At 35.9% G+C, this 16300-nt stretch overlaps 1 protein-coding gene across 4 annotated transcripts in view; it reads left to right on the top strand.

The window, feature by feature from the left end:
- The window catches only part of LOC118273190 (LIM domain transcription factor LMO4), a 147212-nt gene that overhangs the window by 101019 nt on the left and 29893 nt on the right, over nt 1-16300 (top strand). For 3 of the 4 annotated variants that reach the window (XM_050698006.1, XM_050698005.1, XM_050698009.1), the window contains exons 3-4: nt 13444-13617; nt 14168-14357. In XM_050698006.1, the coding sequence (XP_050553963.1) occupies nt 13444-13617; nt 14168-14303 (310 nt within the window). In that variant the 3' untranslated portion in view covers nt 14304-14357. The remainder of the gene's footprint in view (nt 1-13443; nt 13618-14167; nt 14358-16300) is intronic. The other variant, XM_050698013.1, reaches the window with a different exon arrangement.

Raw genomic sequence — 16300 nt, 5'->3', positions numbered from 1 at the left:
CTATGTAGGAATGCCATGAATGATGTCGACAATCCTAATCAACTCGTATATATGGAAGTTGTAGGGGACTTCAATAAAAAAAATGTATTAAAAAGTTATGCTAACTGACTTAGTTCATTATGCATACGTATTGATGCATAGCACACCTTTACTGGCTTGATATATTGCTCTGTAGGGTTTAAAGTGTTTTTAGTACGCCCTCGGCTAAAAGGTGTTCCTATAGATGGTGGCCTAATGTTTGTGCTTTTGTAAACAACTACATTTTTATTACTGTCGAGCTATGAGCATTCGTTGTTGTTTTGTTTATTTCTTTTAGCTTCTTGTTTATTATATTCTTCGTGTTATAAACCTAGTATATCTATATCTTCATAGTTTAAATAGTTTTTTCAATACTCTCGTAAAAGTTTCTTAAAGTAATAATACTTACTTACAATTAATCAGTACCGGACCGTCCGCAACAACGACGACGGTTGTAATTTTCTAAAACAATTGAAGGTCAAGTTTATTATCCACCAACAAATAATAATTGACTCTAAAAAGAACAGCATAAAGTCCACATTCAGTTTTTAACAGAAAGAACAAGGAGATTGAGCTCATGTTTATTCATAAGCCCGGATTGTTTGGTTATAATCTACAACAGAATCTACTTAGCGGCAAGAAACTCATTTTTCAACTTCATAAATTATCGGCCGATATCCGAGGCTATTTCCCACCGACGTTACCTACCGTAATGAGGTTGTAAACAACACTGTCTAATTAAACTCCTTAATCGCAAAACTCAAACGGTAACCGCTTTTAAAACAAAACCTCGCAATTTTCAGAGCGACCACCGCGTAAATAGCCTTCGTTATATCGGAGCGGCGATCGCGGCTCATTACCTTCGCCCCCACTCCCTAATTAGACACCCTTCCTTCGTACCCCCCTCGCCTCACCGACCTGCACCCCTCCTTTTCTGTCCGGATTGTTTTCTAATAATTCCTTTATTTTCGTGCAGGTTAAACTCCTAATTACCCTTTTACGTTACAAATTGTTTGCGATGGCGAATCAAGATCGAGTGAAATATGAAGTACGTGCCTCCATAATGTTGTGAGGGAAACAAACTTCCATTGACTTGTACCTTTACGTGTCGACTTCATTATGCCCACCAGTTGTTCCACTCAAATCATCGATGCACCAGGATATCCCTTTTTGTCTTCCACCTTTTTGTTACGGCTTATTTAATTAACTTTTCTTTTTATAATACATTAAGTAAAAACCGTAACTTAATCATTCCGTCTTCATTGTCTTCAAACTTTTTTGTTCTTATTTTTGTACACTCTTCATTACATTGAATGGCGCAGGTGTAATGAAAAAAATAAATAACCACGATTTATTCATTTGAAATGGAATCATAACCGAAAAATGATTTAATAGCTCTCCAATTAATCGATTCGGTACGGAAGAAATTCAAATTGGCTCTCATTTCCTGTGGCCACCGCGAGAGGGCGCACGCACGGAGCACCTGTGCGCTGCATCCGGCCGGGCCAATTACTGTGCCTTTTACCCTAAATAAAGCTCCCTAACGACCGTTACTGGACACCGGTTAAAATTTGCGTCGAGATTCATTAATATCGCATGTAAATTGTGAATGTCATGTGTTGCGTGTAATGCGAACGCGTAACTTAATTATCGCTCAAACTTAGCTCATGTTTTGACACAGTTAATATGTATATTTTACTAAGCTGTAATATTGGTGGCAATCTGGTCGCACGTATATTTTAGGTGTTACATTTCATGTTTATTTGACAAAGGATATTGTGATAGATCTCTCAAACTGCGTAATGTTTTTTATCGCTTCAAATAATTATTGGTCCAATTATGACACCTAGGGGTACACCGAAATTAAATTCAAAGGGCGTGAATTATTTTAGAGTATTTTAAATGATATCTTTAGTCTAATATATCCGGCTCAAGCTTAGTGCCAATCTAGGTTCAGAGAGAACTAAACTAGCAAGAAAGTTAACTAGTTTTCTAAGTTTTCTTATTAAATCTCCCGAGTCAAATGCTTTGGAAGTGTACAGAAATACTAATAAATGTTTCAATTTATACAACTTTCGTAGAAATTTTGTAAATTGGGCTTTTTTGTTGATACTTGTGCGTAGATATGGTGTTTATAAATAAAATTTATAACAAACATTTTATTTAAAACATTCGTTGTTATAGTTAATTTTTCATTTTGTGATAATTAACTTTTCTACGTTAACTTTAGGAAACTTTATGTTTATGGTAGAATTTAATAAGCTTGCGATAGTTTCACAATTTACATAATAAAACGGTTTGCTACCGATAATAGCAGCACTTAATTTACGTTTCTCACTAGCACGTCACTGAGCATATAACGATGAAAGATGAAGTGCAAACCTTCGTAGTTCGCCTTCCTCGCTGCCATCCATCTCGGCCGTCTCTCGTTCTAACTAACAAGACATATCCACCACTCAACTTTCAACCAAAATACAATACAAACAAAGCCTCAATTCCCTTCAACACATGCCAAACACGGCCAACGATTAGATACATGCGATTTCATACACTGATACTTAAAGCCTTATTATCTTATATAGAGAGGTCGTTTCGGCGTTTTCGCTTCTATAAATGTCCCAAGATGTGTGATAAGATCTGCGCAAGCGTCTCAGATCGGCACCTATTTATTTATTTAATCAGGTTGAGCGACAGACAATGTGCCATTGTACGTCCTGATTTATTGTACCGCGGTCATCTATAATGGACTCGATTCTCGTTTTATTAACAACAATCTACACTTGTCCCATAAATTAATTGCTTACGATATTGATTATGATCAATTTGACGTAAATCCGATCGATTTTAATAAATGTGTTTACATAAAAAGTAATATTTGATCAGACGGCCATTATAAAATCTATTCGAGTTAACGTCGCTCGATGCGGCTGTTGGACTATTAACGAAATTGATTCGTCTATTAAATTTTTGTTGCTTACAAATGGGTTGATTAAAACACGTATTATGGACACGGGAATTGAGTCAATAACCAATTAATTATGATAACAGACTATTTTGTATAGGAGCTTTGCGGTCGGCATACAGTATTTGCATAATGTCTCTTCTATTGATAGACAATACAGACATGTTATGATATATCTTAATTGAGCTTTCCACGCAACGCGTTACACTGATATGTATTTTTACTTTGATGGAATTGCGTAGGGACGTTATGAAGTTTTTATTCAAATTGCTTCGTTTTATTGCCCGTATTTTGAGTATGAAGTCATCATCAATTTACTATGCCATTAAATAGTTTATCTTGCCTTTACAACTTTGTAATGTGGTTTTCCCTAATCGACCACAAGCTATATGGGGAGTTTTATGTGAATATAAACGGTTTTATAAAATCACCTGTACACATCGTAAGAACAGTTGGAAATCCCTGTAACAATGCAGGACGCACGAAAGTGTGCAGTATAGCGGGGATATTCGCTCCTCGTTTTGCATTTAAATTAAAACTATTCACAATATTAGCATAGAAATGGGTTCGATGGCTAATCGTTGCGGTGTCAAAAATGTTTAATTAAAAAGATTGATGCTTACCGGCGGAGTGGAGCACCAGAAGTACAGTGGAGTTGCAAACTTATCTAATTAGTTAGAGGCGAGGGGTGGAGCGGGGTGGGTGCGGGTGGACGCGGCGCCCGACACCGCCGGGGTGCGCGCAGCGGCAATTAGCGGTGATAGTCGATTAGCTCATCGTGCGAGTGTGGCTTTTGACAAATGTTACCACTTATAAATTATTATTATTTATGCGTGACACCGTTAATTGACATAATTAATACTATACGTCAATCCTCGCGCCGCCTTTGACTAAATTAATGTGGGAAATGGCGTTATAAACTGTCAAATATGTCGTACCGCTAATTGATAAGATAGCAATGATGGCTTGTGGCAGTACCTTGAAAGTTGATGATGAGTTGTAGAAAGCCAATTTGGTACTTGTGTTAAGAATTACGAAATTGTTATGAATCGGACGTATTGAACATTTCTTTGAGCAATAATTTGAGTATTAGCGAAGACATAGATAACGAGCTTTAACCGCTTTACAGTAAGTACTGCGACACAAGTACTCGTCGTTAATTAATTTAGATTAAACCTATAAGTCTTATAATCCCCTGTACAAATCGTTTAATGTGATAATATTTATTAGATAGGTACATCCTTTTATTATTCTTTGTAGCGTTTCTCATTAAGAAAATATATAGTGGTAATTTTATAGAATTATGTTATAGCGATGTTGGCTACTTTGGAAGATTGATTAGTGAAAGTTTAGTAATAAATGAGGGACCGTAATACCAAGATAATTAATTCTTAGCGCAAGTTAATTGATATTGGTATTAACAGTAATTAGAAAAGTTTTGCTATACCGTTTTTGTTATACGCTTATTTACAATGGTATATTTCATAGCAACTAAAGCTTTGAGAGAAGGGCTTCCATCTTTTATAATGTAATATTATATTAGGTAATGTTTCACAAAAAGTGGTTGGAGTCATTAGCGAAATTTAATTGTTTCGCGTTAACATAATTACAGGATGGTCTCGTTAAAGAGTTGTAAACTAATGGACGGCACCTCTCGTCTCTTAATAATACATGCTTTGAGGGAGGCGACGCGTCGCTATAATAATTACGTCGTCATTACGCGGCACGAGCCACGACCACCGGTCCGACTCCGGCGCGACTCCGGCACGACTACGCCCCTAACACTTGTCAGGTTTTTCCTCGCTAGTTGTAGTAATAGTTTCGCTAAGCGACGGCCACTGGAGTAGAACAAGGCGTTTAATTAAAGGACGCTCACCTCACGGCCGCTGTTGTCGGTCGGCTCATCGCATGCGCCTTAATTAGTTCAGACCGCCCCCTAACGGGCTTATTTTGTTTTTCTCGGATAATTTTTAATTAAACGCTTGATTAAAATGAAAGTTTGCGTAAGTAGCGAGCGAGGAACAATCGAGCCAGAGTTTAGGATAATGAATTGATGGTGTTACTTTGCTCGCTTGCCGCTCGCTAGGGACTTAATTAAAAATCGCCGATAGAATGTGTAGAGGGGAGTTTGAAACGAGTTTATGGAACTTGGTCCGGAGGCTCTGTTGTTTTACTATGTCAATTTGAATACGAGATTGCCTCACGGTTAACGAACGTTACTCTAAATAAAATTTCGCTGGAAATAAATACATAGAAAATAATTTGTTTGTGCGGAAATATTTATACTGGCAATCTGTCACATTAATGTCTAATTTATTGTTGCTGGATATGTGATGACGGAGACACAGGATATTTTGTGTGCTTGCAAATTATTTTAATACTTGTTACTTGTCGTTATAACCGGTGTTTCTTCCGCTATTAGTAAGGCATATCGTATTAATACATCTAAAGGTATTTTTAAAAGAAAGCATTACACCTCCAATACATATTTTTGCAAAACAGATATGTGTCTACTAGCTTCTGCCCGCGGCTTTACTCGCGTCCCCATAGGATAAAACGTAGCCTATGATTTATTCTAAACCCTATCAGCTGTTTTGACGTGATTGAGTAACAAACATACAATCTCACAAACTTTCGCATTTATAACATTAGTGAGATTATGTCCAAGTTTCAATCACACAAAACGCCGGATGACACCATTTCCTAAACCAACAAATGTAACAAAGCAAACTAGCATAGCATGCATAACTTAATCTCCGTTTAGCACTAAGCAAGCAGACACGGTGTTCTGTCATTAAACACAATCGTATGCAACTCGTTTGGAATAATAAACATGATATTCATTAAAGCGATCCGATTTGTCAAACCGCTTGATTCATCCGCGTACGAACCGTAGACGGCGCGACCGCGAATATCAATAGGGTTACCAACCGAGCTTCTTCTAATTTTGCTAATAATCTTCCTTCGGATCAAAGCGTGGAAATTTGATTAGTGTTAAATATTAGGTTAAGAAATATTAACGTCTTCATTGAGAGATTTTTTGTAGTATTATTTTAGTTTAGTTTATCAGGAAATAATCAGTGATCAGAAGTATAGGTTTATTATTTTATTTTACACGTGGTGTCGGTCAAACGAGTTCATCTTATTAAGTTTTAACATTTTCCGTATGTATTTTAGCGATTTCCTTCCTTAGTTATGTACTTAGTTGTTTTATCAACTTTTGCGCATTTTTCGACTCTACAAACATACTTTAAGATGAAATCTACCGCTAGCCAGGTAGACGGACCTGGCTAGCGGTTGTCTCTGAGCTATCGATGTGGTCTGGATACAACTCACTGTATATTTTGTCCAGCAGTGATTGTTTGGTTGATCTGTCTTTTTTTTAATAATGACATACCAACACTGGGTACTAGTAAATAAACTTCAAAACATAAAAATATCACCACCAATCACAACAAATCCTCATTACAAAATCCTATTATCATTAATTAGTAGTACAGTGCGCTGATACGTTTTATAACTGGTTATATTAGTCAGCCCTATCGCGAGCATGTGTCATTAGCAAATTCTTGGCTTGTCGTCGCCACACGCCGCTAACGAGAGTCTCTCTAACGACGTGCTAACTTGATACACAGACGATGGTGCGTCCCGCCTCCTGAGTCGCGTGCATTGTGATTATGAGGATCGAGTATGCACGCAATTGGTGTATTGACGTCTTTAGTCTTTACTACCTTAAATAAAATTAATGGTCGATTTTTTGGTTTGATGGCGGATAATTAAGTAAGTAGTGATGTATATTTGTTGTTATCTTTCATGAATATTTTTTTGGAAATAATATGTGTTTAAAGTATGAAAAAATAATTATGTATTTAAAGTATGAAAAAATAATTTCGTGAAATGAAAAAACTGTTATTTGGGCTAAAAGCATTAAATAATATTCCTTCTAGAAACCCAGTTTTTACATCAAATCTGTACTAAAACTGTAGATTTTTTAATGGCAATACAATAACGAATTCACAATTTGCACGGTTAACACGGTGGCTGGGCAACCGACTGCCGCGTAACGTGCAGCGGGCTCAAATCCCGCATGGAGTAACTCTTTGTGTCTAGTTATGATGTGTATGTGAATTTAGTTTTAGTTATATGTTTGTAAACGACACAGGAGAAAATCCTAGTATGGGGCAACGTATAAAAAAACACTTGCACCAACACCAACACAGAACGAAGATTAAAAAGTGAAAGATTATTTAATTACACAATTAATTTAAAGCAACATAATAATAACTATATGATCATAATGATTTATTTTAGAAATTGCATTACAATGAATGATGGATTAACAACTGCCAACTGAATACACGGCAAATGTTAATTTTAATTCATAACTTTCTACTCGACAGTCGGTCAATTTAGATTAAAGTAATAAAGTATTTCGTAAAGATAATTATGGTATAACTAGCCTCCTTGCTGGCCTTGGTACAGCAATCCAATTAACACATGTAAATTAGTTTGTAAGTGTGAAATCAATCAGTGAGGCATCCCTATTGATTTAATGTTACACTTCAGTGAAGAACTAAGTGTTTTGCGATGGATGGATTTAATGGTTACTTAACTTAGTCCTTAGCAATGATTACTTAACCTTTCGACGACAAAATTGTTCCTAAGGAGTAGTTTAAGTAAGTTTAAGTTAAGAAATCATTACTAACAGTACTCAGAGTCATTTAATGATTACTTAGCCTAGTACTTACCATGTTTTCGATACGAATTCGTTGCTAAGATACAGTTTAAGTAATCATTAAATGTCGCAGTAAGTTTTAGAAATGCTAAAGGTAACTTTACGTGATTAGTTATGTCAAAGATTAACTTATAACACCTATTTGAATACGTAAGGTAGAAGGAAGTCTACAAGCAAAGGTTAACTGGCTAATCACCAAACAACAAACAAAATCAGTCACTTAAAAACACAAACCTCGACCTACAGAAAAAAAGATGGCACTAAAAAATAAAAAGCCACTTGGTGTTTAATAAAAGCGAATAAAAATTTAAGTGGGCGTCTCTGAATTTCATAATCTCCTTTTGATACTCATAATAGCGTCGTTTAATGATTTCTAGGGCCTTTCCTTCAGTCTGATAGCAAACACGGTGAAGCAACAAGTTACCCCGGCCCGGCGCATCTCGCCTCCATTGAGGGGCATTCGTCTCGAGCCAATCGCCCCCTCCCACCGAGACCCACAACTTAGCGATATTCATTTAATCAATTACCGACTTCTAGTTCTTATGACGTCACATAACGATTTGTCTGTTTACGTTCGTCGATAGTCTATAGTCGATACTACCACTTTTAATTGTCATTTTTGTTAATATATTTTTTTATAATTTGAAGCTTGCTTTTTAGTTTTGATTTTTTTTATATCGATTAATTTATATCGATTCGTTCTATTAATATTGTAATCGATACATGTATCGATAACTACGAGTACAAAAATCGATAAAATAATCGAAGTAATAAATTCAGACATTCGCAATTCTGTCAGACGTTTACAAAACTTGGATGAATATTCATACGTTAGTTTATTCGCTTATTTTGTGTAATTATTTATTACGAATGTGATGGAATAAAGTATGAAAAAGACTTTGACCCATGTATTAAAATTATATATGACGTTATTACTTTAATAATTTAATACGAAAATGTATTACACTGTCGAGTTACGTGTAGGTACATAGTATTTCTAACACAGGTAATTAAATTTAGCATTAATACAGGTTTTACACAACCACACAAGGACACAAAGAGGAAGGAAAGATGAAAAATCAGATATTTAATTAAATACATTTGCCTAGCTTCGTTACCAGCCACCGCCTACCATATACCTAACATAGGTAATTAGGTAGGTACCTACATGCCACTAACTATTGACTCGTATAATTACTAATTACGTTATCAATACGAATGAGCTGTTTCTATACAAAAACCCTGAGATAATTACGTATATTTTTCATGTAAGACCTCGTTATATTTAGACGATAACAGCGCCCTCTCGCGAGCCCCTTCCACACCCTCGCTCTAATGATCTTGTCGAGAGGTTTTAAATTATGTTCCTTACAACAATCCGAAGTCGACACGTACACAACCGTGAGACTCAAGACGCTCCCTTAATGAATAAAATAACATGTCAAGATACAGTCTACATCTTAAATTAATGAGGATTCACGGTGACGTATTCAATTTTACAAGTAACGTAGGCAAATAAAGTTCGAGTAGGTACCGCACCCGCCCGCGCCCCTACGTAGGTACGAGCGAACGAACGGCGCGAAACTTTCGCATTTATTAAACACACACTCCTTAATTAATATCAGTATGAAAGGGAACCTAAAAGTTGCCGATTAGAAATTTCTTAAACAACTTTCAACTACGTACGTAATGTAAATAAAATTACAAATCGCGATGAAAGGTATCGAACTAAGCGGGACCTTTATCAGTTCGCAATGTTCAAGCCCAAACTAAACTTGTTAAAATAACACGGTCGAATAAATAAAACAACTTCGCGTGTGTTAATGTCCCCATTTTAATTAAGTCCGTCCCAAGAATTGATGTGATATGTAATGTTCAAAAGGTTCCTAAGGAAATATTACACGTATTAATTTTCTTAATTAATTATAATGTACGACTTTGGCTGTGCCCCTCGATGTAGCAAATCACAACATTAATATATCTCTTCCCTCCAAATGAAGTGCTCACAATTGGTTAGTTTATAAAAAGAGTAGATTTATTTAGGTATTCATTCATAGTTCGACCCACTTAAGTTAACGTGTAAGATTTATTGGCCTGTCAACCTTGTTTCGGCTGATATTTATGTTTCATGTGCGGTTCGGTTCCAAGACACTACTACACTAATAATTAAATCGAGTGTTGGGATGTTTTCCGTGTTTTTCCCGCGTATAATCCACACATCTTCCCGCACAGCCGCCCCGCGAGCGGCCAACACAAATAGATTCGTACATGTTTGTCTTGGCTCGGTTTAATTAATTTTACCTTCATACGCCGATACTGTTTGTCGGGCGCTCCTTAATTGAAAACGCTCTTACCGGAGTAAATGAAACGAAATCCTATTTGCTCCGAGTGATTGAAGCGAATTTATCTTTTAAGACTTTCAAATTTATCTTTAACCCATTGCCAATGTTCGACGTTGAATCATTTCAAAACGAATAACGCTAAGAAGCGCAGGTAATTAAATTTTGATTGCTTTTGGTCGGATTGTTATTGCGATTTATTAATATTCAGGGCGGCTGTAAATAATGCGGGCTCGCCAGCGACGCTAATAGCGATTGCAATAATGACTCATTAAGTATTAAATGCGGCTATTAAACTGCCACAGTGCCAGCGTTCGCGCAGTCCGGCGTCATTTTTGGAGGATGTCATGTCATTAACTTAAACCGAGTTTTCCGTCAAGATTTACTAGTCAGTCGTGTACAGAACCGCAGGTATTTTAGAAACTTTATGCGGAATCATGGTGGTTAACGAGCTGAATAATAATAGATTTATTTTATTATAGTTGGCAAGCAACGTCTCAACTGGAATGAAATAGAGTATATAATTATTTAGCTGCAACGAGGTTGTTACGACTGTCGTGTAGACTCTCAGCTTCATTGGTGTTTCAGTTACAATTCATTAATGTCTCCACTATATTCTGGTTTTGCACCTACGTGATCACTGTTACAAGTTACTTACTAGTTTACCCACAAATCATCTGCCTCGTTGAGTTAGGAGTCAGTAGGTTTAACGCAACATTCTAAGACACCTGTTCCTACTTTTTTGAAAAGTACTTCCAATGTAAGAGACTGATTCTAGTAAGAAAGCATACTGAGTAAAACACGTTATAACAGTCAAGAATTAAAGAAACTCCAATAAAACTTGGAGATTTCCCTGTCAACCGATAAAAAGACAATACGATTCAAAAGTATGACCATTAAATTTTATCGCGAATTACAAACAACGATGACACTCGTCAAAGGCATTATAAACATTATCTTATCGTCTTATTCACACGTTTTATTGGCCATAAACCATTCAATATGGCCGCCATAAGCCTTATTAATTATACGGTAAATCGCTACGGTAGGGCAAGTGACCCGGTTGTGGCCATCGACCCCTTTGTGGCCACTTGGGCCTTCAAATATTTATAACTAAGGCATGGACAAATAAATTACTCTGAGATGTACAGTATTTAAAATATTGAATATTGGAGACACTGATACCGTTGGCAGCTTTGATGTGTCAAACTTCACTTCGATGCAACAAATCATTCTTTTTAGTTGAGGGTGAAATTGTTAAGATCTTAACAAAAAGGCTAAGGCGAGCGTGTGAGGATTTGGTTTATATTTTTTTAATCTTTGCTTATTGTTTGGATGTTTATGTTAATACTACATGAAGAATATATTGTCTAAGTGGAACTAAAGTTATTTTGTCGCCATATGTTTCTGAAGTGGGATTATTAGAAGGTGGCCACTAATGGAGACAAAATTATGAATTTCTCCATCTTTGGCCACACGGCTGGCCAAAACTTTTGTACATAAACGCCCCACTTCTAGTCATTTATCGTAATTTATTTATTATTTTTCCTTGGCTTTACATATCAACAAATACATATTTTTCATTTTCAGAGATGCAATAAATTGCCTTCACACAAAGGGACCTCCCTTTGTGTTCAGTTTACTTTGCAGCTTTTACCAACGTCATATAAATGTTGATCTCTTTATTTGTAAGTTAAATTCAAGTGAAGTAATAATATTTCATATTTTCCAAACTAAATGAAAACCATTGTTTCTAAAATGTCAAATTTAATTAATAAATTTTGATTACTTTTATTGTATTTTTTGATGGCCAGAACTGGCACACGACCGTGGCCAGAAATGGCACGAATCTGGCCAAAAATGGCACAAACTCCCTTTATTTTTTCTTTTTTATACAGTTATTTTTCTATTTGACGTTCTTTAAAAAAAGGGTTTTCTTAGGCAAGATTAATACATGTTAAATGACTTTTTACAATAAATATGTTCGTGATAACAAAAACTATAAGTTAAGAAAGCCTCAAAGTCGACAAAATTCTTAAAGTGGCCACAACCGGGTCACTTACGATACGAATGATTGATTTTATAATATAGCGATGAAAAGTTTAAATAGAAATAGAAAATATATTAGAATTGACTTTATGGTAGAGAAATGATGATTGATATATTATGTTTTATTAGGATTGCTGAGGTGGTCCTTAGCTATGAATAGAATTAAGGAAATGAGAACTCAACTATGGATTTATGGAGTTTCTTACTTATTCTTCTCCATAGAAATCTACACTTTGGAACGAGCAAATAACTTCACTAAAGGACTGACCGATAGACAGACATTTTTAATAATATAAACTTTGACTTTGTAGCATTATTTTGAAGAAGATGCGAGCTACTAAATATTTTAGAGATCCTACTGATATTCTTATATCTGAAACAAGATGAAATCATAATTTAGCTTTGTGGCGAATAGAAGGCAGAAGATTAAGTAATAAATAAACTTCTACAGTACCATGAAATGTAAAATATGGTTATAGGGGTGCCAACCGTAAACAACGAGTATGCAGATGACGACCAGTATCCTTAGTACGAGTTTGTTTTACGTTTAAAATAATAAAATTGTTTGATTGGCCGGCTCGAATAAACCAACCAATCAGAATACCGAACGCGCTCTCGTTTCGATTACTTTAAGCGTAAAGCAAATTCATACTAAGGGTACAGTTTTAAAAGTTTAGTTTACTTTTAAACTAATATGATAGCACATCGATATGGAAGATAGGATAGGATTAGTTCACTTCAGCCTGTACTACTAAATTTTGAACTCAACTTCTGGCATGAAACTAGCAATAATTTTATAAATATACTCAATAATTTAGTGTTCAAACAGCAGTACAAATAAGCATGTACATTTGAGTGATTTATAGTCAACGTCGTTACTTTATTATCCATTTATCAAAGCTTAACGAGCAATAATCGTGGCATTTTAACGTATTGAAGCTAGCTTGTTAAAATTGTTAGCTCCAAGTACTTACCTCGGGATGTCGATCATTTTAATCTTCAATTTAAACATTCTGTAGAAGCAGGCCGTTTAAAATACTCCCAACTTCATTAGAGAATATTTCAATACTAGTAATTAGTTCGAGTTTTTAATTAGCAACTAGAAAAGTAGGTTTTAAATTGCTTTTTTGTTTGATTAAGATTGTTTTAATTATAGTTATAAAAGTTAAGTAATTTCGGTTTTATTGACTCTTTAGTTAGATGGAAGTTGAAATTACTTAATCTGTTGCTTTCGTTCTCCAGTTTTTGAGGCTGGTTTCTTGAAAGAAGGTGGATGTAGAGGTTGCCTTCTGTAGCCCTGGGCCCGGGGTATTGGAGCTTCTAAAACATATTGAAATAAGATTGTCTTGTTCCAGAATGTTCGGCTCAGGGGGCGCGTGCGCAGGGTGTGGGCAAGCGATCCCTGCCAGCGAGTTCGTGATGAGGACGAATGGTCCACAGCAGCCGCTCCACGTGTTCCACATAAAGTGCTTCGCCTGCTCCAAATGTGGATCTCACCTTATGCAAGGCGATAGGTAAGTATCGGTAACAATATCATATTAAAAATTTTAGAAACTATCATCAAACCAAATGTGTCATTAGTCATTACTGTCAATTTTACCAGTTATTTCATTCCACCAATTCCACTCTAAAAAGAGCCTAGTGTCGAACAGTACACTGACATTGTCGTGTATATGTATTGGTAGAGGAGGTCTATACACCAGAACGGAACTATCATGTACTGATTGATGATAATTATATGTACAGTAAAACCTTGTTAAGTGAGACTTCAAGAGACATGCAAATTGATATCACTTATAGAGGTATTCCACTAACCCAGTGTCTCAGTCAACCAGGTATAAATAAACATTTGTCACATTTACAGAATATTTGTCCCATTAATAGAGGTGAGAATACATGTTGTTTCACATAAGCGATTCTTAAATAAAACAATGTGTTTTGTGCACATTATAAATGTATAACAATATGTAAGTCAACAAACGAAACGATTTTATCTCAGTTACTGAGGTTTACGCATTTAAAATTCTCTTGCTGCCTCAACTATAAGTAACTCTCTTTGTCCAGGTATTACATGCTCTCGGGCACACCAGTGTGCGAGCAGGATTGGCAGAAGCTGATGAAGGGCGCGAACGCGACGGGGGTGCCCGGCGCGCCCACGCGCAAGAACAAAGTCGGGCGCCCGCGCCGCTCGCGCGAATGAGCACCACCTGCGCGCGCGCAAGCGCCACAACACTCGCATAAAGACTATGAGGAGGTAGGTCACCGATACTCTATATAATTAATAACTCATACGTAGGAAATAACTCCACCAATAATTACTACATCCATTTTTACCAAGGATGAATAAAAAAACATAAGTCAAATAAAAACATTCCATAGCTTCATTGAGCGTTTATTCCAAACAACATTACTGTTCCGAATCAATTACGACCAAATAAGTACAGCTCCAATAAAACTCCGATAAAATCGATTAACTTAATAGAATAAAAAGTTTCCGAATCAATACCTAGTAATGATTAAATTAATCGATTAATAGAATCGATTGAGGTACATTCTTTAATAAACCCTTGAAGGTTTAACTCGTGGGCGGGTTCACGCTTGACCTTTACTAGTGAACACTTACTCGTCGTGACTCGCGTGATCATTAATTAAGGTATTTCCTAAGCTTAATTAATTGCGTTAATTATTGTCTGCCGGGGGCCATGTTGATTGACACCGCCACGGATTCAAAATTGAATGGAGAGTTCAGGATTTGGTATTGCCATTCCTAGTAATTCTCCCGTTAATTCGGTGATATAATTAGGGAATGACGTAATTGTATAGGTACATGTAATGTTTTAGTGATGTGATATGGTTCTGTTTCCCTTCATGGTACAATTTCATATATAAGTATATAAGTTTTATTTATAATTATGTATGTCATAAACAGGTAAAATTAAAATAACTATTACATGACAATTGATATGAAATATGACATGATTTAATAAAATAGGTACCTATTATATATTTTGCTCAAATAAATGTCATCTTTCGTAAATAAATATCAACAGTATAATAATGTAGCTCTTCCGTTATATTATATGTATAGTGAGTAGTGACTGACCGATAGACAAACCGCAATCAAAACTAGTGGTAGAAAAGCTGAAATAAGAAAGTATAAGAAAACTGAAATATGACATACAAATTCCTTGGAGCCTTTAAGAAAGCACTAACTGCCGTACTCAAAGACATTTAATGATTACTTAAACTATTCTTTAATAACGATATTCTTCCAAAAACAATTGCAAAGGACCATAATAGATAGATAGAGATAAGAGTATCTGGTTGCTTAACCCGGTGCACAAATTTTCCTGAAAATACAAAAAGGAATTGGAATAAGAAACTGAACAATACTTGTATGAAAACGTAGACATCAAAATCCACACGATGTTTATTCAAAAACATTACCGAAATCAATCACACAATACTACACAAAACACATAAACATCTCAACACAAAGCAAGCAAACAAACGAACGAACAAAAACGTAATTAACGTTTTTAAAAACGGTTATTCTTGATAAAAAGCGGTTTTAGTCGGTAACGGTTTAATTAAGCAGTCGTTTGTCGTGTAACTAGGTAATTTGCTATTGTCTATTGCAGTAACTGAGGCGGAGAGATAAAAGTAACATAGGTCGTAAAGTGGGTAGCTCGTAGTTGGTAGTGTACTGTCGATGTAATAGGAAGTGTTACATATGTATGATGTATGTATAGTGATGTATACGTCACACGTTGTGGTAAAAGTAACTGATATTAATTGGATTCGGTATTGACTGTACCTGTTCCGTTTTGAGCGTCACCACGTCACTATTTTTCGGAGCAGTTTATAGTACGTTTTAATTGGTGATGGTGCTCAATTTAATATTTTTATGGAATAGGGGCAAACGAGCAGATAGGTCACCTGATGGTAAGCGATCAGCGCCGCCCATGGACACCCGCAACACCAGAGGAGTTACATATTGCATTAAGACCAATTTTATTATTATACACTCTTTCTTTCCTTTTGCTTTCTGTATTTGAACCACTATAAGACTTATCAAGTCCATGCACCATCTCTCACCTGTCAAAAGTTTCTCAAAACACTAGAAACACATTTTTGGCTCCGCTACGCACGCTAGTGTGGTAGGTGTTCATGGACTATTATACGTCATATCTATGT

This window comes from Spodoptera frugiperda, chromosome 1 (assembly GCF_023101765.2).
Source record: "Spodoptera frugiperda isolate SF20-4 chromosome 1, AGI-APGP_CSIRO_Sfru_2.0, whole genome shotgun sequence".
In the NCBI taxonomy this organism is placed as follows: Eukaryota; Metazoa; Arthropoda; class Insecta; order Lepidoptera; family Noctuidae; genus Spodoptera; species Spodoptera frugiperda.
The sequence above is the reverse complement of the archived record's forward strand: the minus strand, read 5'-3'. Positions and strand labels throughout refer to the sequence as shown.